The 24593-nt window shown below is 48.1% G+C and overlaps 2 protein-coding genes across 2 annotated transcripts in view; one reads left to right on the top strand and one right to left on the bottom strand.

Annotated features, from left to right (window-relative positions):
- The window catches only part of TATDN1 (TatD DNase domain containing 1), a 216552-nt gene extending 213979 nt beyond the window's left edge, over positions 1-2573 (bottom strand). The window contains 1 exon segment of the mRNA XM_078686792.1: positions 2158-2573. Within this exon segment, the coding sequence (XP_078542918.1) occupies positions 2158-2233 (76 nt within the window). The 5' untranslated portion in view covers positions 2234-2573.
- A 490-nt stretch (positions 2574-3063) lies between these two features.
- NDUFB9 (NADH:ubiquinone oxidoreductase subunit B9) overlaps positions 3064-24593 on the top strand; it is a 47973-nt gene continuing 26443 nt past the window's right edge. Inside the window, exon 1 of the mRNA XM_078686791.1 lies at positions 3064-3233. Within this exon, the coding sequence (XP_078542917.1) occupies positions 3145-3233 (89 nt within the window). The 5' untranslated portion in view covers positions 3064-3144. The remainder of the gene's footprint in view (positions 3234-24593) is intronic.

The following is a 24593-nucleotide window of genomic DNA, read 5'->3' as shown; positions in this document are numbered from 1 at the left end:
AACTGTTGTGAAGGACTGCAATATGTGCGCTGGTAATGATAAATCGAGGAAAGTAAGCACTCCTCCTCTTTCCCCTGTTGCTATACCTGAACGTCCTTGGTCCAAAGTAGCTGTGGACATCATTGGACCGTTTGAGAACTTGGCTCCTTCTGAAAGATTTGTGGTTGTCTTGGTCGACTATACTTCGAAATGGTTGTCTGCTTCTTGCATGAATTCGGTTTTGAGTAGAAATGTAATTGAATTTTTAAAAGATGCCTTTACTTGTGAAGGAGTTCCCGAAGTTTTGGTTTCGGATAACGGTGTTCAGTTCACCTCCCAGGAAATGACTAATTTTTTAGGAGATTTGTCTATCACCCATCATAAGACTGCTCTTTATTCCCCGCAGGCGAATGGCCTTGTAGAGAGCATGAATAGGTTAATTAGAGCGTGTGCTCAGACTGCTTTGGAAAGTAGGCTTCCGCTAAAACCTATCCTCAGGGAAAAACTTTGGGCTCACAGAAACACTCCTAACAGTGTGACTGGTGTGTCACCTTTCAAGAAACTGAAAGGTAGAATTGCTGGTTCTAAACTTAATCCTGTGTGGCTTTCGGTCAAGGACAGAGGTTGTGTAGTCAAGGATGAAAGAGTGTTGAACTATCAGACGAAGTACAAACAAAGGTTTGATTCTTTAAAAGGTCCAAAGAGTATTTCTTGGAAGGTGGGTGATTTTGTTTTCATTAAAAAAGCTGTTTGGTCACCCAAGGGTGAGTCTAAGTATTTTGGGCCTAGACGCATTGTTAAGGTCATGAAAAATGTTGTGATGCTTGCTGGTGGAGATGTTTGGAATATGTCTCGCTTATCAAGGTGTGCGGAGGGGGATGGTATTGTGAAATCTGGTTCTGACGGTTTAGGAGGAAAATGTTCCAAACACTTACCTCTGAATGTTTCTCCTAATCATTTACCTCAGAATGTTTCTTCCAATCACTTACCTCAAAATGTTTCTCTCCACAGCAATAGCACAAGAGTTAGAAGATCTCCCTTGTATCTCCAGGATTACTGTTCAAAGTGAATTGTTCCTTTTACTGTTTTCAGGATTACTGTTCAAAGTGAATTGTTCCTTTTTACTGTTTTTCCTGCCTTGTCCTTTTCCCTTTTCCTTTTTCTCTGTCCTTTTGTTTTTTTATATTATAATAAGGGAGATGTGTTGTAGTTCTCCTTTAATGATGTACATTCCTAGTCTAGAATGTACCCAGGTCATTGGTTTAGAATGTATTGTGTGGAATTGGAGTCAGTTATTTCTTGGTCTTTGCCTGAAAAACTTGCCTCCCTGTTGGGTAATAATAAACCTCCTGTCACACCACTTTGTGTGCACTCATCATTTTATCAGATTTTTCTTTTAATCCTGCCAAGTCGGATCCATAATAAAGGTGTTGATACAGACCTAGACTGTTTTAGACTTTTTCTCTGTGTGAGGGATCCCTATCTGTTGATTACTTTCTTTCCAATATTCTCTTTTTCTTTGTGGTCCTCCCTGGACGTTGGTCTGCATCAGGGAGTCGAAGTGGCCCTGATGACGCATGCCACTCACTGAGTGGGTGTGGGCAGTATTTACAACTCTTTGGGATTTCCAAATAGATATCTCACCTCCATCACTTGCCTCCTTCGTAGGGCTTGGTGATCACTTGTGTTTTTCACTTTCCTATTATTGTTATAAAACAAATTTAACCAGTGTGGGACCGTTTGGCCCACTTGTGGCCCTAAACCTTCCCAAAATGTATTTAACTGAAAATGACTACAGGTAACACAAGACTCACATAAATTACTAGAAATGCACAGAATGATAAATGCTTTATGTTGAAAAATATGGAAAATCATGTGCCAGGCATACTATTCTCATTAAAAATGGCCTTCATCTTCCTGATCCTGTTTATTACGGTACACACGTGATACAGTATTATAGCATCATTCTTTCAAGCGATTCTCTAAAACCAATCTTCCAAAGTGCGGGCTGCCTGGTGAATGTTAGAGGCATCCCTCATTAGTGATTTTCTGATTTACCATTCATTTTCTATGGGACAGCATCGGGGTACATTAAAGTTTAGGAAAATGTTTTCATAGCCTGTAAAATGTGGATCAGAACATGCACATATGGGCCCAACGGCGCCCAAGTCCTCTTACCGATTAATTTAAATCGACTCATGCTGCTGTTGAAGAGTCTGCACAGTTGACTTGACAGAGACCCTCGATATCCCATCAGCCTTTGCGCTTCCACTACCTCTTGGAAGTCTAAGGGTTGGAGTAGTGGAGACTTTCTCCGCTACTGCACCAATAATGTCACAAGTGAGCACGGCTGCTATTCTTGTTACATAATAACATACCTCAGATGTTAACTGAGAAAATGTTAAATACATTTTCACCCTGTAAAAGTATCAGTCAATTTACTAGTGTTTGACATGCCCAGAAAGCAACAGTAAAGATGAGCGAATCGTATGTAAACTGTGTTTCATTGATGCGAGAATTATTTCAGAAAACCTATCTCTTTCGGGTCTTAGGTTCTACCATAAATCGCATAAGATAAAAGCTCCGGTCATTCTAAAATGGTCGCTACATTTAGCCAAAGGATTTTCACTTTTGAGCCTGGACCTTTGAAAGACAGTCTTTGTTTCCTACAGTAAACTACACTTCACCTTGCGTTCTGTTCAAAGAATGTCGAGAAAACAGAAACGTCTGTACATCTTCCAATGTCCTTGATTGTATGTACTTGAAAGTAATTGCAAGGACAATTTCGCGTTCCAACAGATAGTAACAATTAATGGAAATCAGTTAATTTAAAAAAGGAATGCGTATGGCTTATTTGATTAATTTAATAGACCTGTAAAAAACAGTTGGACTTTATTGTTTCGTTTCCCCCTGAATGTTTGATGTTCAAATTTAACGTCAACGACATCAATGAACGAAGTGGACAAGTACCTTTAAGCCGTTTATTTTTCGTGTTCGTGAATTAACCACTACTAACTCCAGCTCTAAGATGGCGACCAACCATACACTTGTCGTGTGAGCCCGTCTTTTGTTTCTAAGGGGCCTCCGAAACCGGTTAGCTGGGAGGAACGGGAGGGAGGCCGTGGGTTCAGCCGCCTGGTGCGTGCCTGCAGCTAGGAAGCTGTCATGTCCTTCGCCTACCTCACGCACCAGCAGAAGGTGCTGCGGCTCTACAAGAAAGCTGTCCGCCACCTGGAGTCATGGGTGGTGTTCAGGTACCAGAGAACGCACTAACGCTGCAGCATGACGATCTCCTGAAGTCCCCGTCCGCGGTGTCACCTTGAGCGGCTCCTATGTCAGCCAGAGTGCGAGGTGCATCGCCTCAGTGTAGGCAAGAGCACGCTTGGAGGTGCATCGCCTCAGTGTAGGCAAGAGCACGCTTGCGCTTACACCTTAGGCTTAGGTACTCCAGGGCAGGAGCGAAAGGTTGTGCGAAGTTCACAGTCATGTGCCCCTATTAACTCGATCATCTACCCGAATTGCGCATGTTAACCTTTCATTCATTTCCCCAGGTCATTATGTTCTGCAGTGGACCCCGGATGTTAAACTGTACTTCTTTTAGTAAATTGTTTTAATAAATGTTAGACGCTTTATGTATTGTACCCTCCATTGTCTCGTTTAGGGAATTAGCATTAAGCGCATTCAAATGCAACAAGAGGTCTGACATTAAATCAAGCCTCAGAAAGAATATCAACATAATTGAGTCTTAAGCAGGAGACATACTAACATAACGTGTGTTTATAAAGCACATGTTCACCCAAGGGTATCTTGGCACTGAATAACCGATGTTTATTGTTACCCAACATTATGGTACTCCTTTTACATAGCTCATAGTAGTGTGTTTGATGATGAAGTGTAAGAGTCAGAAATGCTGTTTTATGGTTTTCCGCATGTTGGCAGCTTTGAACTGGGTACTTCATATGATGTCGTGTGCTTATTTGTTTGCAGCACTCGGTTGTCCAATCTGGCATTTTGTGTATAGTTGTGGTCCTGAGCTGGCATGATAGAAGGGAGAGAAGTGGCGATATCTGTTGGGATGAACATTTATATTATCATTCCATATCTGAGTGTCTATGTGAGATGTAAAAAAGTGGTCAGATTGTATAGATATTTGGGATTTGCAGCGCATGGAATATATTAATCTTCCAAAATGGTCCAGAAATGTGTGACAAATCTCTTTAGTCATTCCATTCCTGTTTATTTGGTGATGTTTGGCTGTACAGTGCTGGTGATGGGTAACCCTCATAGCAGATGTCTTAGGGGAATTTAATAGGCATAGGTTACAATTAGTGGTTGAGTCGTGTGTATTAGGGTTTCAGTATTATTGTGGGCCGTGACTCTTACATTTGGAAGTACATAAGCATATAATGTCACGGCAAACCATAGGTCACCCCTTCTTTGCTTACCTGCATAATGAAGCAGTTTTCTGGTTAACTTGGTTATTTGTTGGTTGTAAGCTGGGGATTGAGTTTGAGAATGCAGCTGTTTTCTGGGCTCTGTTCACTGGGTGCAGGTGGTGCAGTTATCTAGGAAATGGCCATATTTTCAACTGTTTTGGGCTCTGTATATGGTCTTGGGTACTCCTAATGCTGGCTGGTAGTTCCAGAGCATGGCGGCTTGTCCTGAGAAAGCTCTGCCTTCTACGGATTTCTTATGGTAAAGTGGTATGATAAATGGTGCAAGCCTGCAGTATAATGTTCTGTATGGTTTATAGTGCTTGCATTTAAATAGTAGGTATAGCAGTTGTTTTCTTTGTGAGCCTTTGTGCACAATGCACAGTGCCTTGAATATTGGCTTTCATTCTATAAGCAGCCAGTGGAGCAGGGCTGGAGTCATGTGTTTTCTTGGTTGAGGGCAAAGAATAAACCTTGCAGCAGCATTTTGGATGAGTTGTATAACAAATGAGGGTGCACCAAGGCATAGGATGTTGACTTAGTCAAGCTTGGAGATTACGAGCTTGGGGATGCCTTGCAGTTAATGTCGGTATGGGAAGATGCAATATAGTATTTTCATTGTGTATTCTGCACTCTTTGTGACATTGTTAGCATGCAGTGTCAAGGATAGGTCTGAATCCATGGTTACTACTAGGTTTCTAACTTATCTTGAAGTAAGTAGATCTGTGTTGGTTATGGTGTCAAGCTATGGGTAAAGGCTATAGGTTTTATTGGATATTTGGGAAAAGTTAGGTCAGATTCCCTAGTTTTGATCGATTTTAGTATGAACATTTTTGACAAGGCCAATAGTCCAGACCCACTTATTGTGAAAAACATATGTAAAGGCAATAGTCTGTTAAGGGTGGATTGTTGTTACAACACTCTAAAGGCGGTGGGCAGGAATTTTATTACATGGAATCTCATAGTTCACTGTAGTAGGCTATGCTTTATAGCGCTGGTGACACAATCAATCGTGCTATGATTATATGTTTGCACTATGATATAAGGATTTATTAGGCTCTCTTAGGAGGGATTTTATATTAGGAATGTATATTGTTTTGACAATTGTAATTTTGAACGTATTTGCACTTTTATCATGGTCTAATGATTGCCTTGTGGAAATAATTATCCTCAGTCCAGTAAGCCTATTTTGGTGGAACACAAATAATCATGGCTATGGGCAGGGTCCATCTGGCCAGTAGACTGCCAGGGTGGGGCCAGTTTTGGGCCCCCGGGGGGCAGTTTTTGTTACCGGGGCCCGGATATATCTGCCCCGTGTAACAAAATCGGCTGAAATCAGCCCTAGCAAACAGCTCGGCTGCACACCCAAAGCCCCCATGGAGGGGCCGGCCGAGCAGTTTGCCAGGGCTGGTTTTGGTTCCCAGTCCGGACCTGGCTATGGGCCTGATTGCTTCATTGTGAAACATATTTAAAAAAAAAAAAAAGTTTTTTATTGACCAATAGCAGTTTGCCCAATATTGGGCAACACAAGAGATCACATCACTGTCATACATACATCTAGTCTTCTTCATTGATCATATGATGACAATAAAACAAAAAGCCTCAAGCATAACCAGGTACAGCTCACATGCCATTGCAATGTCATCAGAGACACAAGATGAGGAGATTAATCCCAAATCCTCTCACCTTCCTCGCCCTCTCAAGGGCTCACCGTCACATCTTGTTTACTCTCAGAACTATCTTACATTCCGACACATAGCTAATCCCAACAGCCTTGTATCCTATGGAACCATCTACAGACCTCCCCCTATGGTGCCCTTTTGCATTATGAGTCAGTGGTGGTGACAAACCTCCCTGGGCTACCCGTGTCACATACCCGAACATCAGATGATGCCACACCCTGTGACTGTGTATCCCGGATGTCCATATTCCCCTGCTCCCGGTGCATGCTCTCCAACAGCATGGCCCAGGTATCTAAGCCTCCTGTATTTTTCATCCTTACGGCGAAGTTGCATGTTGCTTTCCTCAGCACAGCCCATTACTCCACAACTGGGCAACAACCACAAGAAGGGGCCCTGGTACCCATCCATCCTATGGCAATCCTTCTCTTAGCTAGTTCTAGTGCTAATTTAAGGAATCTCCAGTGAATTTTGCCCTACCTGGGTCTCCCGACAATGTCAAGTAGGCACATGTTGGGTGTCTAATCTAACGCAAGCACTGTAACCTCTCTCAATTTTTTTTATCACTCTTGGCCAATAATCCTGCACAATTGGGCAGTTATGTGCCATATGCAGGAAAAATAGTCAAACCAGGGGTTAAGCCCAATGACAGGAACCAGGTAGGGCCAATAATACAATATAAACAGAAAATACCTGGAATCCCACTTTTAATTTTTAAATCAACCACACCATATTTTTTTGTGATTGGGGTTATTTATTTAACCTCTGTTTTCTTATTTTCAATACTTCTTTTGGATAGGGAAACAATCCTTTTTCAGAAAAACATACAGTTTTTACCACAAGTACACATTAAATACAAAAACACATATAAATGACTTTGGACAAAGAAATTAATTATGCCAAATAAACAAACATACACTCAAAAATTACCGCTATTAAATTCTGCGTGTGTAGTAAAGTTTCTTTTTGTAACAAAGAACTTGCTACTCGATACAACTCATTCAAGAAGCAAAAAAACAGATCATTGCCAATTCCTATACTGCAAATAGTCTGCTTTATCAATTAATCTCATTAAAGAATATGCCGACGCGTTTCCAGCCACGTTTCTAGCCCACCTGCCCCTTCCCGCATATACCTTGCTGTGCCTAACTAGTACCCGGATCTGTCTGCGTTGAGTGTTTTGTAAAAGTGCATTACCAAATGCCTAGCCGACCTGGCTGTCAGCAACATATGCAATGTTTCCGCCATTTGTGGAGCGTCTGGGAATTCCCTCCATATCTGCCGTGCTTTTTTTTTTGTTAACATTTTTTTATTGCGGTGAAATGGAGAACAATCAGTGTCACAATGCACAATATACAGTCCAATGTTGCATTATATAGCGAATGTCTTCCAATTACGTCGAACACAGCCATTCAGCCCACATCCCGGAGGCTGGGCGGCGCTAGTTTTCTACATTGGGTATTCCTCGGGCCGGGCCCGACAACACTGTCAGTACTGCAGGAGCATTTCTCCCCGCTTTTTCAACCTTATAACGTGGCGTCCCATACTGCTAACCTGTGATGCTGTGCGCGGTCAGCAGTGGGATCTGCAATCTTATTCCCCCCCCCCCCACCCTTGTTTCCCTGTGTCCAAGTCAGTGCCCAGTGTGATCATGTATAGCTAAAGCGTGGGAACACGGAGTAAATATATCTTAATGCATGTGTGTGTCCAAGGGAATCGCTGCTGGCATGTTTGTCTCCGTTTGTGGCGTCTCATCTTGTGTTACGTCCTCTTCATCCTCCTCTAACGTGCTGTCTCTCAGTGCCTGCACTAGTGTTTCCCAAAGCATTGCCGCTTCTTGTGCCTTGTCATCCGACCTACGGCGAGCCATCTGGTAGCGGATCATGCTCTCTGCAGTCGCCCATTTCAGGAATTCATTCAACCATCTTCTATGTGTCGGTGCTGTCTTCAATTTCCACCCCTTAGTCAACTCTCTCTTCGCTATGATTAAACCCATGTCTATAAATTTACTTGTCAGCTTGTTCCTTTTCGTGTGGGGAAACCAATGTAAGATGGATACTGCACCATCATAGTGTATGTCCCTGTCAGTAACTGCATTCAAGGTCCCTTCAATTTCCGCCCAAAAGTCTTGTAGTCTCGGACAACTCCTTAACATGTGGACCAGGTCAGCTCCCTCTAGGCTACATCTTGGGCATGCCGCGTCCGCTACGCGGAAGTACACTGCGATTTTACTCGGGGTGAGGTAAGCTCGGTGGAGGATAAAAAAGTGTATCAATTGAAATCGCGCATTTCTAGTGCTCTTCCTGACCCTCCGCACTAGCTGCGACCATACAGTGTCCGGGATGTCTAATTGCAGGTCCGCTTCCCATTTATTCTTAAGTGATGTAAGTGGCTGTAGGGTTTCCGTGTGCATTCTACGATAAAGGCACGTAACGGCCTTAAACGTCCCTGCCGCCATCATGGTATACTGGCAAGCTAACGACGTTGCAGGCTCCGCTAAGCCCCCCTCCCAGTGTTTCTGTATGGCTCTCACCACCGCCGCATGCAGTAAGTAGTCTCCCCTCGGGAGATCATATCGCTCCTGCAAAGTCTGGTACGGGGACAATATCCCATCTTCGTAGAGATCGCCTATCATCTGCAACCCCGCCTCTTCCCAAAGATGCAGTCCCGACCAGTCGCCGCCATGTGGGAGCGCCGTCACCATACCCAACGGGATCTCCGGAGCGTACGGGTGTCTAGTGCCGGTTCGCCTCTGCAAGCGGTTCCAGCACAGACGAAGGGTCAGCTCCTCCTGAGAGAGCTCACGCAGAAGCAGTTTCTGTTGTAGAGTAATGTATGCAAGGACATGGCGGGGAGTGCCGAAGTCCCTCCCCTGCTCCGGTCCGCGGTACACTCTCGCTACTTCCTGTGTAAAGAATTGCAACTGAGCTGCTAAGTAATAGAGCTCTAAGTCCGGGACTGCGAGGCCCCCCTCGTCCTTAGGGCGGATCAGCGTTGTCAGTGCTACTCTGCGCCTACCCGGTCCCCACAGGAAGGACACCAACATTGAGCTCAGTCGTTTAAAGATTGCTCCGGGTATCCACACCGGGAGGGTCCGGAAGAAATACAATAGACGCGGCAGTGCTACAATTTTCAGGAGTGCAACTCGGCCCGCCGTTGATAGCGGCAGGGTGGCCCAAAAGGACATACAACCCCTCAATGAGCGGATGCAGCGGCCGACGTTACCGTCGAGGAGATCCGTCTGGTCGTGGTAGACGTGTACTCCGAGGTAGCTCAGGCAATGGGGTTCCCAGCGTATATTCCGGTGAAGAGGAGGACATTCCTCCTCCTTCCGCAGCGGGAAGAGGCAGGTTTTAGACCAATTCACCTGCAGGCCCGATATATTGCTGAAATGCTCCAATAGGCTCTCGGCACCCTCTACCGCTGCCCCAGCGTTGTCCAAAAAGAGGAGGAGGTCGTCTGCGTACAGGGAGATGTAATGCCGCTCTCCCCTGAGGTGCAGCCCGGTGTAATATTCCCCCTTTCTCGCCTGAGCCGCCAGAGGCTCCACTGCAAGCGCAAACAGTAGGGGGGACAGTGCGCATCCCTGCCTGGTCCCCCTAGCCACTTCGTATTGGTCCGATACCAACGACCCGACTCTTACCCTCGCTCTCGCTGAGGAGTAGAGCACCCTCGTCCATTGTATGTATCCCTCTCCGAGGCCGAATGTATGCATCACTCTGTATAAATAGGGCCATTCTAGGCTGTCAAAGGCCTTTTCAATGTCGACCTCCAGCACTAGGGGGGATCGTGCCCCGGAGGGCGGAGTGTCCATCAACCTAAGTAATCTACGAATGTTGTGCGTGGTGTTTCTCGTGGGAATAAAACCTGATTGGTCTTTATGGACCAAGTCTTGCATATGGGCTATCAGTCTAGTGGCCAGCACTGTGCTCAGTATCTTGTAGTCGGTTGTCAGCATAGACAGCGGTCTGTAGGACGCGGGGTCCGTACTTTCCCTACGTGGCTTTAACAATGGGATCATGACCGCTTCACTCATCGATCGGGGGAGTTTGCCTACGCCTTTGGCCTCATTATAATATCGTTTGGAGTCTAGGGGCTAGTAGATCTAAGTATTTCCCGTAAAACTCAATGGGCAACCCGTCGATCCCCGGCGTCTTATTACGCGCCATTCGCTTTACTGCCCCCCTAATTTCGGCCAAGGCAATTGGGCTTCCTAGAGCGTCTGCTTGTTCCTGCTCCAGTCGCGGCAGTTGCAGGTCAGACAGAAAAGCGTCCAGTGCCTGTGTGGTCAAGCAGCTCCGCTCTATACAGTCTCTCGTAGTACGATCTGAAGCAGTTTAGGATTGCTGATTGCGTGGTATGGACGTGGTCCCCATTGCCCCTTAAAGCTAAAATCGGCTGACTATTCCGATTAGGGTTCGCCAGCCAGGCCAGGAGTGTTCCCGTTTTGTCTCCCTCAGCCAGAGTCTTCGTAAGGTATACTTTGTAATCAAAACTACGAAGGCGCTCCATCTCCACTGCCACCGCCTCCCGTGCTCCCCTCACTGTCTCCTGTAGGTCAGGACGATTCGGTCGATCCAATTCTACCTCACGAAGAGTGCGCTCAGCCTTGTCTAGGTCGTCAATTAGCGTCTTGCGTACCCCTGCGTATTTCCCTATACAGTGACCCCTCACCACTACTTTAAATGTGTCCCATTCTATGGCCCTTGACGAGGCAGTACCCTCATTATCCATAAAATACTGGACTATTCGCTCCCCCAGCTCAGCTCGGAAGGGCGGATCATCCAGCGTATCAGGCCGTAGTTGCCATGTCGGGATTTTGGGAGGTTCAGTCATCCAGTCCAGCGCCAGGAGGAGTGGATTATGGTCAGACAATGTACGTGCTAGGTATTCCGTCCGGGCCACCGCAGTAACCACCGAGGGGGAGCATAGGAAGGAGTCTAGACGTACATGTAGGTCGTGTATACTAGAGTAGAATGAGTAATCCCGCTCAGTGGGGTGCTGTGCGTGCCAACAGTCAGTCAGGTTCCATGTGGTCTGCCATTCCGATCGACATTTCGCCAGTCGGTGCACAGGGGAGGTGTGTAGTGGTGGGTGCGATCTGTCTAATGTAACATTCTCTACTGAGTTGTAGTCTCCTCCCATCAGCACCGGGACTGCAAGATAGCTGGCAAGCCCCCTGGAGAGGCCCGCAAAGTAAGCCGCCTGTTCCGTGTTCGGTGCATATATACTACAGAGCACAATGTGTCGGCCTCTAAGGAGTCCTTCAACTGCCACATACCTCCCGTTCGGGTCGATCGTGTGCCTAGTCACCTGAAGGGGTAGTCCCGCTCTAACCCAGATGAGTACCCCCCTAGCATATGCAGAATATACAGTGTAGTACAAGTGGCCCCTCCACCTACGCTGGAGCGCAATACCCTCCTTTTTGGTCAAATGGGTCTCCTGTAAGAATGCTATATGTACCCCTCTGCGTTTCAAGTATGAGTGGATCTTGTGTCTCTTCGCCATTGTATTTAACCCCCTCACATTCCAGGACACACATTTCAACAGTCCAACATTAGCCATTGTCCCATTGGAGAACAAACGAATCACTGGCATTCAACATCTTGGACACTGACTTGACCCCTCCCCCATCCTGCCTGTAGTGCCGCTCTCCGTTCATCTGCCGTTTGGAAGTTCGTCGGTCTTTTGGAGCTCTGTGTGCGCCCCCTGTGTCGTCTCGAGCGTCTGAGTGATTGTCCCTGGCGCTCTTCCTCCTCCCGAAATCGAGCCCCGTCTGTGCCAGCTTTGTAGGTTTCCCACCAGGCCCAAGCATCCGCCGACGTTGGGAAAAACAGAGAACTCTCGTCCACCACCACGCGAAGTCTGGCCGGGAATAGTAGCGAGTATTGTAGTCCTTCCGCTCTGAGCTCTTTCTTAATAGACAGGAAGGAGGCACGCTGTTTCTGTGTCTCAAACGTATAGTCCGGGAATAGTGTCACTTTGCTGTTATCGACCTGGAATGGGCCCGCCTCCCTTGCTCTCTGCAGTAGCCAGTCTCTGTCCTTGTAGTGTAGCAGCTTTATGACCACCGGGCGCGGAGGGAGACCCGGCTTCGGGGGTCTCGACGGGACTCGGTGCGCTCTCTCCAGAGTGAAACAAGCATTAGAAATGCAATCGGGCTCGGATTTATTTGAGTTTGAGCTAATGGCATTGTAAATGCCAATGTCTTTTTGCCATGTGTTATGGAGTGTGTGCATGTGGTGTGTAGTGGAAGTATGTTGGTTGAATTGTAATTTTACCAATGGTGGCATGCTGTGCTTTATATGAATATGTTTAAAAGTAAAGTGTACCATACTGCGATTGCTTGGTGGAAAAGTGCACTGCCGGCTGGAGGTGTGTGTGCCTGGTGGAAGGGTGCACTGACGGCTGGTGGGTGTGTGCTTGGTAAAAGCGTGCACAGATGGATGATGGTTGTTGGTGTTTGTGCATGGTGAAAGCATTCATTGACGGCTGGAGGTGTGTTGTTGTGTGTGTTGTTTTCTGTGTGCTGGTGAGTGTGTGGTGGTGAGTCTGTGGGCGTGAGCCTGGGGAGTGAGTGAGTGTGGTGGTGAGTGTGTTGTGTTGAGTGGTGACAAGTGTGTGGTGTTGAGAGACTGAGGTGTGTGGTTTGTGTGTGCGTTGTGTGTATGGTGTATGTGTGTGTGGTGTTTTCTGCACACTCACACACTGCCCCTACACATTCACACACTGCTCACCCGCTCACTCCCAATGTCACCCTGCATAGTCACACACTGTTTACCCTGCACACTCATTCTGCACACTCACACAATGTGCACCCTGACACACTGTCTCTGCAGTCACTCTGCACTCACTGTCACTCTGCACTCACTGTCACTCTGCACTCACTGTCACTCTGCACTCACTGTCACTCTGCACTCACTGTCACTCTGCACTCACTGTCACTCTGCACTCACTGTCACTCTGCACTCACTGTCACTCTGCACTCACTGTCACTCTGCACTCACTGTCACTCTGCACTCACTGTCACTCTACTGTCACTCTGCACTCACTGTCACTCTGCACTCACTGTCACTCTGCACTCACTGTCACTCTGCACTCACTGTCACTCTGCACTCACTGTCACTCTGCACTCACTGTCACTCTGCACTCAGTCTGCACCCACTGTCACTCTGCACTCAGTCTGCACTCACTGCCACTCTGCACTCTCAAACTGCACTCTCAATCTGCACTCTCAATCTGCACTCTCAATCTGCACTCTCCACTCTCAATCTGCACTCTCCACTCTCAAACTGCACTCTCAAACTGCACTCTCAATCTGCACTCTCAATCTGCACTCTCAACTCTCAAACTGACCTCTGCACTCTGCACTCTCAAACTGCACTCTGCACTCTCAAACTCCACTCTCAAACTCCACTCTCAAACTGCACTCTCAAACTGCACTCACAACTCTCATGCTGCTCTCTGTAACTGCACTCTCAACTCTGAAACTGCACTCTCAACTCTGAAACTGCACTCTCAACTCTGAAACTGCACTCTCAACTCTGAAACTGCACTCTCAACTCTGAAACTGCACTCTCAACTCTGAAACTGCACTCTCAACTCTGAAACTGCACTCTCAACTCTCAAACTGCACTCTCAACTCTCAATGTGCACCCTCAACGTGCACTCTCAACTCTCAATCTGCACTCTCAATCTGCACTCTCAATCTGCACTCTCAATCTGCACTCTCAATCTGCACTCTCAATCTGCACTCTCAATCTGCACTCTCAAACTGCACTCAAACTGCACTCTCAATCTGCACTCTGCACTCTCAATCTGCACTCTGCACTCTCAATCTGCACTCTCCACTCTCAATCTGCACTCTGCACTCTCAATCTGCACTCTGCACTCTCAATCTGCACTCTGCACTCTCAATCTGCACTCTGCACTCTCAAACTGCACTCTGCACTCTCAAACTGCACTCTCAAACTGCACTCTATAACTGCACTCTATAACTGCACTCTATAACTGCACTCTATAACTGCACTCTATAACTGCACTCTATAACTGCACTCTATAACTGCACTCTATAACTGCACTCTATAACTGCACTCTATAACTGCACTCTATAACTGCACTCTATAACTGCACTCTATAACTGCACTCTATAACTGCACTCTATAACTGCACTCTATAACTGCACTCTATAACTGCACTCTATAACTGCACTCTATAACTGCACTCTATAACCGCACTCTATAACCGCACTCTATAACCGCACTCTATAACCGCACTCTATAACCGCACTCTATAACCGCACTCTATAACCGCACTCTATAACCGCACTCTATAACCGCACTCTATAACCGCACTCTATAACCGCACTCTATAACCGCACTCTATAACCGCACTCTATAACCGCACTCTATAACCGCACTCTATAACCGCACTCTATAACCGCACTCTATAACCGCACTCTATAACCGCACTCTATAACCGCACTCTATAACCGCACTCTATAACCGCACTCTATAACCGCACTCTATAACCGCACTCTATAACTGCACTCTATAACTGCACTCTATAACTGCACTCTATAACTGCACTCTATAACTGCACTCTATAACTGCACTCTATAACTGCACTCTATAACTGCACTCTATAACTGCACTCTATAACTGCACTCTATAACTGCACTCTATAACTGCACTCTATAACTGCACTCTATAACTGCACTCTATAACTGCACTCTATAACTGCACTCTATAACTGCACTCTATAACTGCACTCTATAACTGCACTCTGCACTCTCAATCTGCACTCTGCACTCTCAATCTGCACTCTGCACTCTCAATCTGCACTCTGCACTCTCAATCTGCACTCTGCACTCTCAATCTGCACTCTGCACTCTCAATCTGCACTCTCAATCTGCACTCTGCACTCTCAAACTGCACTCACAACTCTCATGCTGCACTCTGTAACTGCACTCTCAACTCTCATGCTGCACTCTGTAACTGCACTCTCAACTCTCATGCTGCACTCTGTAACTGCACTCTCAACTCTCATGCTGCACTCTCAACTCTGAAACTGCACTCTCAACTCTGAAACTGCACTCTCAACTCTGAAACTGCACTCTCAACTCTGAAACTGCACTCTCAACTCTGAAACTGCACTCTCAACTCTGAAACTGCACTCTCAACTCTGAAACTGCACTCTCAACTCTGAAACTGCACTCTCAACTCTGAAACTGCACTCTCAACTCTCAATGTGCACTCTCAATGTGCACTCTCAACGTGCACTCTGATTCTGCACTCTGATTCTGCACTCTGATTCTGCACTCTGATTCTGCACTCTGATTCTGCACTCTGATTCTGCACTCTGATTCTGCACTCTGATTCTGCACTCTGATTCTGCACTCTGATTCTGCACTCTGATTCTGCACTCTGATTCTGCACTCTGATTCTGCACTCTGATTCTGCACTCTGATTCTGCACTCTGATTCTGCACTCTGATTCTGCACTCTGATTCTGCACTCTGATTCTGCACTCTGATTCTGCACTCTGATTCTGCACTCTGATTCTGCACTCTGATTCTGCACTCTGATTCTGCACTCTGATTCTGCACTCTCAATCTGCACTCTCAATCTGCACTCTCAATCTGCACTCTCAATCTGCACTCTCAAACTGCATTCTGCACTCTCAAACTGCACTCTGATTCTGCACTCTGATTCCCACTTCACGTGCCTTTTCAAAATTCAGCACTCACTGTCACTCTGCACTCACTGTCACTCTGCACTCACTGTCACTCTGCACTCACTGTCACTCTGCACTCACTGTCACTCTGCACTCACTGTCACTCTGCACTCACTGTCACTCTGCACTCACTCTGCACTCACTGTCACTCTGCACACACTGTCACTCTGCACTCACTGTCACTCTGCACTCACTGTCACTCTGCACTCACTGTCACTCTGCACTCACTGTCACTCTGCACTCACTGTCACTCTGCACTCACTGTCACTCTGCACTCACTGTCACTCTGCACTCACTGTCACTCTGCACTCACTGTCACTCTGCACTCACTGTCACTCTGCACTCACTGTCACTCTGCACTCACTGTCACTCTGCACTCAGTCTGCACCCACTGTCACTCTGCACTCAGTCTGCACTCACTGCCACTCTGCACTCTCAATCTGCACTCTCAATCTGCACTCTCAATCTGCACTCTCAATCTGCACTCTCAATCTGCACTCTCAATCTGCACTCTCAAACTGCACTCTCAAACTGCACTCTCAAACTGCACTCACAACTCTCATGCTGCTCTCTGTAACTGCACTCTCAACTCTCATGCTGCTCTCTGTAACTGCACTCTCAACTCTGAAACTGCACTCTCAACTCTGAAACTGCACTCTCAACTCTGAAACTGCACTCTCAACTCTGAAACTGCACTCTCAACTCTGAAACTGCACTCTCAACTCTCAACTCTGAAACTGCACTCTCAACTCTCAATGTGCACTCTCAACGTGCACTCTCAACTCTCAAACTGCACTCAAACTGCACTCAAACTGCACTCAAACTGCACTCAAACTGCACTCAAACTGCACTCTCAAACTGCACTCTCAAACTGCACTCTCAAACTGCACTCTCAAACTGCACTCTGATTCTGCACTCTGATTCTGCACTCTGATTCTGCACTCTGATTCTGCACTCTGATTCTGCACTCTGATTCTGCACTCTGATTCTGCACTCTGATTCTGCACTCTGATTCTGCACTCTGATTCTGCACTCTGATTCTGCACTCTGATTCTGCACTCTGATTCTGCACTCTGATTCTGCACTCTGATTCTGCACTCTGATTCTGCACTCTGATTCTGCACTCTGATTCTGCACTCTGATTCTGCACTCTGATTCTGCACTCTGATTCTGCACTCTGATTCTGCACTCTGATTCTGCACTCTGATTCTGCACTCTGATTCTGCACTCTGATTCTGCACTCTGATTCTGCACTCTGATTCTGCACTCTGATTCTGCACTCTGATTCTGCACTCTGATTCTGCACTCTGATTCTGCACTCTGATTCTGCACTCTGATTCTGCACTCTGATTCTGCACTCTGATTCTGCACTCTGATTCTGCACTCTGATTCTGCACTCTGATTCTGCACTCTGATTCTGCACTCTGATTCTGCACTCTGATTCTGCACTCTGATTCTGCACTCTGATTCTGCACTCTCAATCTGCACTCTCAATCTGCACTCTCAAACTGCATTCTGCACTCTCAAACTGCACTCTGATTCTGCACTCTGATTCCCACTTCACGTGCCTTTTCAAAATTCAGCAGCAAGAACTTGTGCACTTGTGTTTGGGATTGGAATTGTGAAAGGCGGGTGGGAGTTCCGTATGGTGCCCCTGCAGAATGTGACGAGTGGCCCGAGTCACTTGCGTCTTGTATATTTATCGGCATGTGGCTGAATAGGGGGGCCCGCTGAAGGGTCGCCCACCGCCCCACCTCTAGCGCAGCAGGGGCTTGTGTTATTGTGTTATGTCCCTGTGTATTACTGTATTGAACTCACATGTAAATGTGAGAGAGAATGTGTCTGCGAGAGTTAGAGAGTGTGCGTGCGTGCGGCCTGTGTTGCTTCACTGTGTATTTACTTCTATCAGCGTGCAAGGGCTCCGTCTCTTGGCGGGTCTCATATTGGTCCCCCTTTTGTAAAGTCCTCCAGCATCGACGCTCCTTCCTCCGCTTCCACGCCCACGGGGTCAGGGCCCTCTACCTGAGCAGGAGATGCGTGTGTTTTCGTATCATTTGCGCTTGAGCGCACTCCAGACAGCTAACGTCCAACACACACCGTCTGAACGAGCCGTGTTTCACGCATTTCCCTTCCCATATGCTTCACATCAGCATTTAGCCCGTTCCTAAGAGCCCCAAGAACTGGCGACTGTGCCAGTCCAGACACACAGACAAAGAGAAATCTTCCAAGGATCAAGCAATGTGGTCAGACAGGGAAGACGTGGCTACCCTCGGAGCCCAGGCTGGAACCCCTCACTCACTGTATGTATTATATTTATATCACTAGTTGATATACTCCTTTGCCACACGTAAAACCCCCAATTTCCCAGCCTTCCAACCAGCCTCGAAACCAAACCAGTTAGCGCTTAGTATTGATTCCGTTCACACGGAGGTGCTATAGCATCCACGCTCTCATTTGCAATTACGCACCTTATTACGAATTACTCAACTCACTGGCATTCCAGAAGGGTTGGACGGGGGAATTGCGGCTTAAATATATGAGGCGACAAGGTACTCGTGAAAGCGCTCGGCGTACGTAAGTCAAGTCAACATTCCTAAAGTCAAGCCTTGAATATGGGCAGGTCTAGTTCGGTAATTTACAGTGACTGACGGCCGTTCCTCCGTCTTCTGATTGCCCAGGTAGGGGTCTGTCTGCTCTGTGGACCTCTGCATCCACTGCAAGGGTCGGTATCTGACCCCGTAGGCTTGCTCAAATCCGCGCCGCCTTTCATACTTCCAGGGTCGATAAAAAGAGTAACAAAACGTATCCGCTGTATGTCAAGGGCGCAAAGATATCCCACGGGGCCGTGTCCTCTATTAATACCTACGTTACATTCTCCATTAGAACGGGCATGAGAAATGAAGCACGGGGAGGTGGATCCGCTTAAGATCACACAGTCTCCTAAAGCAGGGAGCCGAGACTACGACTCAGGAACCGCAGCCAGTAACATACCTAGACTATGCCTCTTCACCAATTGCAATGTCTCTTCCTCAGCTAACAAGTGCATGGAGGATGCTCAAAGTATTAGGATTTAGAAGTCGAAATGATGCCCCGTAGTCCTTTTTGGCAAGTCTGTTTTATATACATACCTTTAAATGTGTATCGATTCACTCGCTGCACCGTTAAAGTACAACCACCGAACACTGTGAGCCTAGCACAGGAAGGGCACATTTAAAGGATGCCGCCTCGCCCAGCCCGCCCAGCAATCACCCAAGAAGTAAATCACCACCAGCGCCCTGCCGTTTTGGCACCATCATGCCACTCCTCTCCAGGAGACAGACGCCCAGAAGGACCAGTTTGCAGTGCTCTACGAGGCTCGTTCATCTATTCGTTCAACCAACCAGTGACAACTTACGAGCCAGACCAGTTGCCTATAACGGCGTCTGACTAATGAAAAGTTGTACATACTGGACAGTTCGAAGGCGCCAAGTACTCATAAAAACTTTGCCATCAGTTGTTGGCATATCCGCTCTAGGGCGCTTCGAGGAGACCTAGCGCCGAACGCACGTCCACCTGAGATCAGGGCGCGCGGGGACTCACCTGAGCCGAGTGTGCGCGGAGCAGCGCCTCTCTGCGTCTTCCTGGCGCTCAGGAGCAGCCGGTCACCGCGAGCATCGGGCTCCGAGCGCTAGATGTGCCTCCTCGCTCCCCCTCTCCCCTCGCCGGGTTGTTATGAAGTGGGCTCGAATAGTTTCTCTATGGAAACGCGTTCCCTCCCTCGTGTATATATAAAAGTGGCGCATCACGAGGTGGAGCCGTAACTCCAGACGTACAGTCTTCTTTGGAGATGATTTCATTAAGGAGGAAACCAGCAGGGAGCCTGCGGGGGAGGGGTTCAGAGAGATGGAAGAGGGGAGGGACGTCACAGGGTCTCTCTTAGGATCAACTCTTGCATGTGCCAGGGAAAGGCGACGTGTTGTGAAATGAATTCTCTTTTCTACAGCCCATGACAGAACGTCAGACTCTTGTTCTTGAACTAATGAAGCCCTTTCCCGGCCTGGCATGCAGCAGCTGCGCGCTGAGCGCTGCTGAATGGTGAACGCGCCCGGCCATCTGGATTCACTTACGGAGGCACCCTGACAGCTCCTAATTATAATTAATGTACTTCTTTGCGCGCACACGCACGAAAAATGCTACACATGCCCGACGAAAACGACATTTAGCCTATCACTTCAAGGCTATTAAAACGACACCACAGCGAAGACGAATCACTGGCCAGATGACATAACACACTAAGGAATGTGTCTCGCCAAAGCCCTAGAGATCCTTTTTTTTTTCTCTTTAACATTAGGAGCTCGAAACTCCTCCCACTTCGTGGGCGTAGGCCGAGCCCTAAAAAGGGGATAGTCCCTCCGGGGGCCACTACTGATTGCAGCCATTCCTGCAGGAAGCTCACCATGTCCGCCCCCTCTGTTTTTTCCGGCAGGCCCACGAGGCGCACGTTGTTCCTCCGGCTACGGTTTTCTGCATCCTCGGCTCTCCTCTCCAGCGCCCGAATCCGGTCCAGCGCGTCTGTGAGCTTCCCATCGAGCGATTTCTGCGCCGGCACCAAGTCCTTTAGAGTTGTTTCCGTTTCCTTGACTCTGTCCGCAAGTTTTGCGTGGTCAGCCCGCAGGAGCCCTAGCCCCGCCGACACCTGCGCTATGTCGTGGTGTAAGGCATCTTTCGTAGCGGCTATGGCCTCCAGGATCCTGTCCTGCATTTGCTGTAGGTCCGTTGCAGGTTGCGTGGGATCCTCAGGCGTGTCCGGGGCAGAGTTTCCGTCACCCTTGGGGCCTTTAGGCTTACCCATGTCTCACCCGCGTCGTCCGGCCGAGGTCCCAAGGGTATGTAGCGGAGGTGATTCCCCTTCGTGCCGAGTTGGACCCCGTACGTCAGCCTGGGGTCGCGAAAATCTCTCTCTCAAGCCCTAACCACAAGTTCAGAGTTTCGGTAGGTGACGGAGCCGGGGTCCTCGTGCAAATTCGACTCTAGGTGGGCCTTAGCTGCGCTCCCCCCGAGGCTGGCTCATTCTCCCTTGGGTGGGTGCACCCGACCGGGTAACAGGGTCGTCGGGTCCGCAGGGCCCCCCGCGGAGGTCGCTTTAGGTCCCCTTAGGACGCAGTCCTCTCCAGGCACCAACCAGGCCCTATGGCACGTAGTTATTGTAGACAGACTCCCCAGCTCAGTAGGAGGTTGTGCCGCTCAGTCTTGGGCAGGTGATGGGGGGTGGGGGGAAACCCCTCTCAGCGTGTGTGGTTTCTGGTCTCCGCCGCTCCCCACAACAGCCAGGGGGTCCGGTCGTAGGCGGTCGATGGGGTCGGCCCCCCTGCAGGGCCGTCGTCCTCCAGGCGCCGCAGTGGAGCACTCACTAGTCTCCCTCCGCGACGCGGGTCCCAGTAGGCCCGCTCAGGAGGGCAGCTAGCAACAGGAACGACACCGCCAGCATGCGCCGGGCAGGCCCCCGCACCGGGGCTCCGACTACCTCTCCCGGCAGGGGCGGGGCTCCGCCGTCCCTCCCCAGTTGCAGCGGTCGAGCCGGCGGGATCACCGCTGTCCTCCGTGTCCCGCCGCTGTAGTCTCCGCCGGGCCCCCTCTCCCGCTCGGATGAGCCGACTTCACTCGGTCCGTAGGCCCCAAAGCCGGGGCGTCGATTTTGGCACTCCCGGCGGGGGTGAGGCCCTACCAGTCTCTCCGCCGGTCGTCCTCCGCCACAGGTCGCTCCGCAGTCGGGGGCCAACAACCACCCAGGGGGTGCCTTTCTCTCCGGCGAGGGTCCGCCGGCCGTACTCAACGCTGGCGGCCGCTGAGGAGGGCGCCCTCGAAGTCGCGGAGCGCTCAGCTACTCTGGGGTCGCCATCTTGGCTGTCGGAGAGCCAGCTTCGTCTCCGCTCACAGCCGCCTTCAGAGGAGCCCCGCAGGTCCGAGCTGCAGAACGGAGCAGTCACAAGGTGAGCTCTCGGGATCCACCCGAGTTGCGCGGGGATCCCGGGCCAAGGGCAGGAGGAAATCAGGATTGCCGGGCGGAGGGTCGGGAGCCTCGTTAGGCTGCGACCTTTCTCATCGGCTGCTAGCCACGCCCCTCCATATCTGCCGTGCTTTGTGTGCCAACTTAGCATATTGAAGGAACTGTCCCCCGCCAAGCGCGAATGTCTCTCGTGCCTCAGCAAAGGTAATAAACCTATCCCTTGGGTAAAAGTCCCCCAGGTGTCGCAACCCCCCTCCTCTCCATCTTGCTACCAATATGTTTTCTGCAATTCGCCTAAATGGGAGCAATTCATTGCGAAACATTAGTTCAGATGCTAGAGGTCTGATAATTTTGTAAGGAGAAGTAAAAAAAATAAACACCCCTAGATCTGATTTATTTATTATGAAACACATATATTAAAGACAGTATGCCTTTAATATAATGTTATTGCTCCGTATTAAAGCATCCAGACATACTTCTTGTTACATGAAATCCAGATAAACCCAGGGAATCCTCAACCGAGACCATGATATGCCCAACACTTCCCTCACACTTTCTTGTGTTCCTGAGGACAATCGCCAAGCACATATATTGGTTCTTCTTGTTTTGCACTCCAGTCCATTGCTGCCTGCCAACTGGCAACGGATGAAGGGGTTGAAAAATTCCAGTGTTTGGCAATGTCTCTTGGCGAGCACAGCTCCAATTCCGATAAGAGTGCAATTCCCCTCGGCTTCCCCCATTGTCCTCTAAAATACCTAACCATGCAATACTTGCTCAGTGGTACCTGCAGGATACACCTTTTTATAGATGTCCCCTAACCTGTACATTACAATATGTTTACCTAAGGCCTTCTCTGGGTCTATGCTGCCTTTTCTTTAAAAGAGAGACCCTATGTGATAATCTTTCCCATATGTTGTGAGTGGGAGAGAGCTACACTAAAGATGAAGGAAACGTAGTTCTTAAGCTCCCGCCCTGTAAATTATATTGACCGCTCATCTTCTTATATCTTCAGTTTGTAGGATGAATATAGTGGATCCTTGAGACTAAAACGTGGACGATGATAGACTCTGGTAGGAGGAGATTTACATGCACCATGCTGACCCTGCATTCTTTTTTTTTTTATTTAATGTTATGGAGCGATTATCATATTGTTTATTGATATTTTGAATTATTTGTTTAATAAACGAAAATACATCATTTAAAAGCAGTTTAAGCACAAGATAAAAACACATAAAAACAGCAATAAAATCATTAAAAACCCCTAAACAGAAAACAATCAAGGAACTATAATCACAAAGGGGGCATTCTCAACCTAGCTTTTTATAGTCTTTAGCAGTTTGGTTCTGGTTATCCATGCTTAATACAGAAATTTAGAGACCGCCACCACCACAATCTCAGTGGTGTCGCTTTTGCATATTCTAAATGCTCCTCCCCTCGTCAACAGACAAACAGATTTGTACATAGGAACAATCCATTTGAACCTTGCTTTTGCATAGCGGGACAAAAGAACTGCACATGCTCATCACTTTCACTGGTATTTTGGCAGCATGGACAACAATCTGGTTCCTAGTTTACCTTCCTCCACTTTGCCTTAAAGGATGCTATGGGTAAACACCCATCTCTGAATTGTAGTTTTAGTGTTCGCAGCCAGGCATATAAAATCCAAGAACTCCTCAAAATTGCGCACAGGCTTATCAAGGAGGAAGGTGCTTGCCAGACTCCCTACCAAAACATCGTGATCTCTAAGGAGGATAACTTTCTCTTCCATTATCTTTGTTTACTACAACGGTATCCCTTCCCTGAATGGCCTGGGGCTCACTCCAGAATTTTCCTAGGCCCACATCAAGCCAGGATTGTTTGAGCACCCTTAACCAACCAAGTCTCACTGTCTCATTGGTTGAGATAACATCCCTCAAACCCTTGGGATGGCACAATTCAGTCCCTCCTTGAGGTGGCACAATTCATCTGTACTCTACCTTCAGATCCAGTACAAAGAAGGGTTTTAGCAAAAGCGCTGTTGCTAACTCATAAATTCCTATGGTGTTCACCTTTGTCCAAATAGGGACCCTTACTTCTAAATCAGGATAAGGGAATTACACTCCTTAATAACCCCTGCTCACCCCCTTGGTAGCTTGGCACGAGCAGACAGGCTTATCTTAGAGGCAGTGTGTTAAGCATTTGTGAATATACACAGTAATACAGTGATAACACTACAGATGGACACAACACAGGTTTTATCAAAATAAGTATTCTTTATATAGACTTCAACACAAGACCACAAACGACAAAAATCCACAATACTACACTTAAGATTACTTAAAAGATGATTAAAGTCTCTTAGTTCAAGTTGTTAGTAAATGCGACAAAGTTCTCAACAAAGTTTCTGGATGCGTAACGCAAAGTGAACAAAAGGCTCGCAAAAGGGGAGATGCGTCCGTTCCGTGACCCGGAGGAACGGTTGTGTCCTTCCTCAATGCTTGCACAGAGTTGGGGACTCGTCGTGAGCCTTACCGGGGCGGAGGTGATGCATAGATTCTCGGCCTGCGGGCCCGTTGCGGTGCGCAAGATGGCGCCTTGATGCGATGATCCAGTTGCGATGCAAGTAGATGGCGCCCGTGATGCGATGACGCCCTGGAAAGCCTTGCGATGACTCTGTACTTTGGAGCCGCGACAGGCCCTGCGATACGCTTCTCCGGTGATGTGATGGCGACTCTCACGATAGCGTCACGCTTCTCCGGTGATGTGACAGCAGACAGCTTCGATGAATACACGCTTCCAGGGA

The sequence above is a fragment of the Lissotriton helveticus genome, chromosome 4_1 (genome assembly GCF_964261635.1).
Source record: "Lissotriton helveticus chromosome 4_1, aLisHel1.1, whole genome shotgun sequence".
In the NCBI taxonomy this organism is placed as follows: domain Eukaryota; kingdom Metazoa; phylum Chordata; class Amphibia; order Caudata; family Salamandridae; genus Lissotriton; species Lissotriton helveticus.
This window is presented reverse-complemented; position numbering and strand designations above follow the sequence as displayed.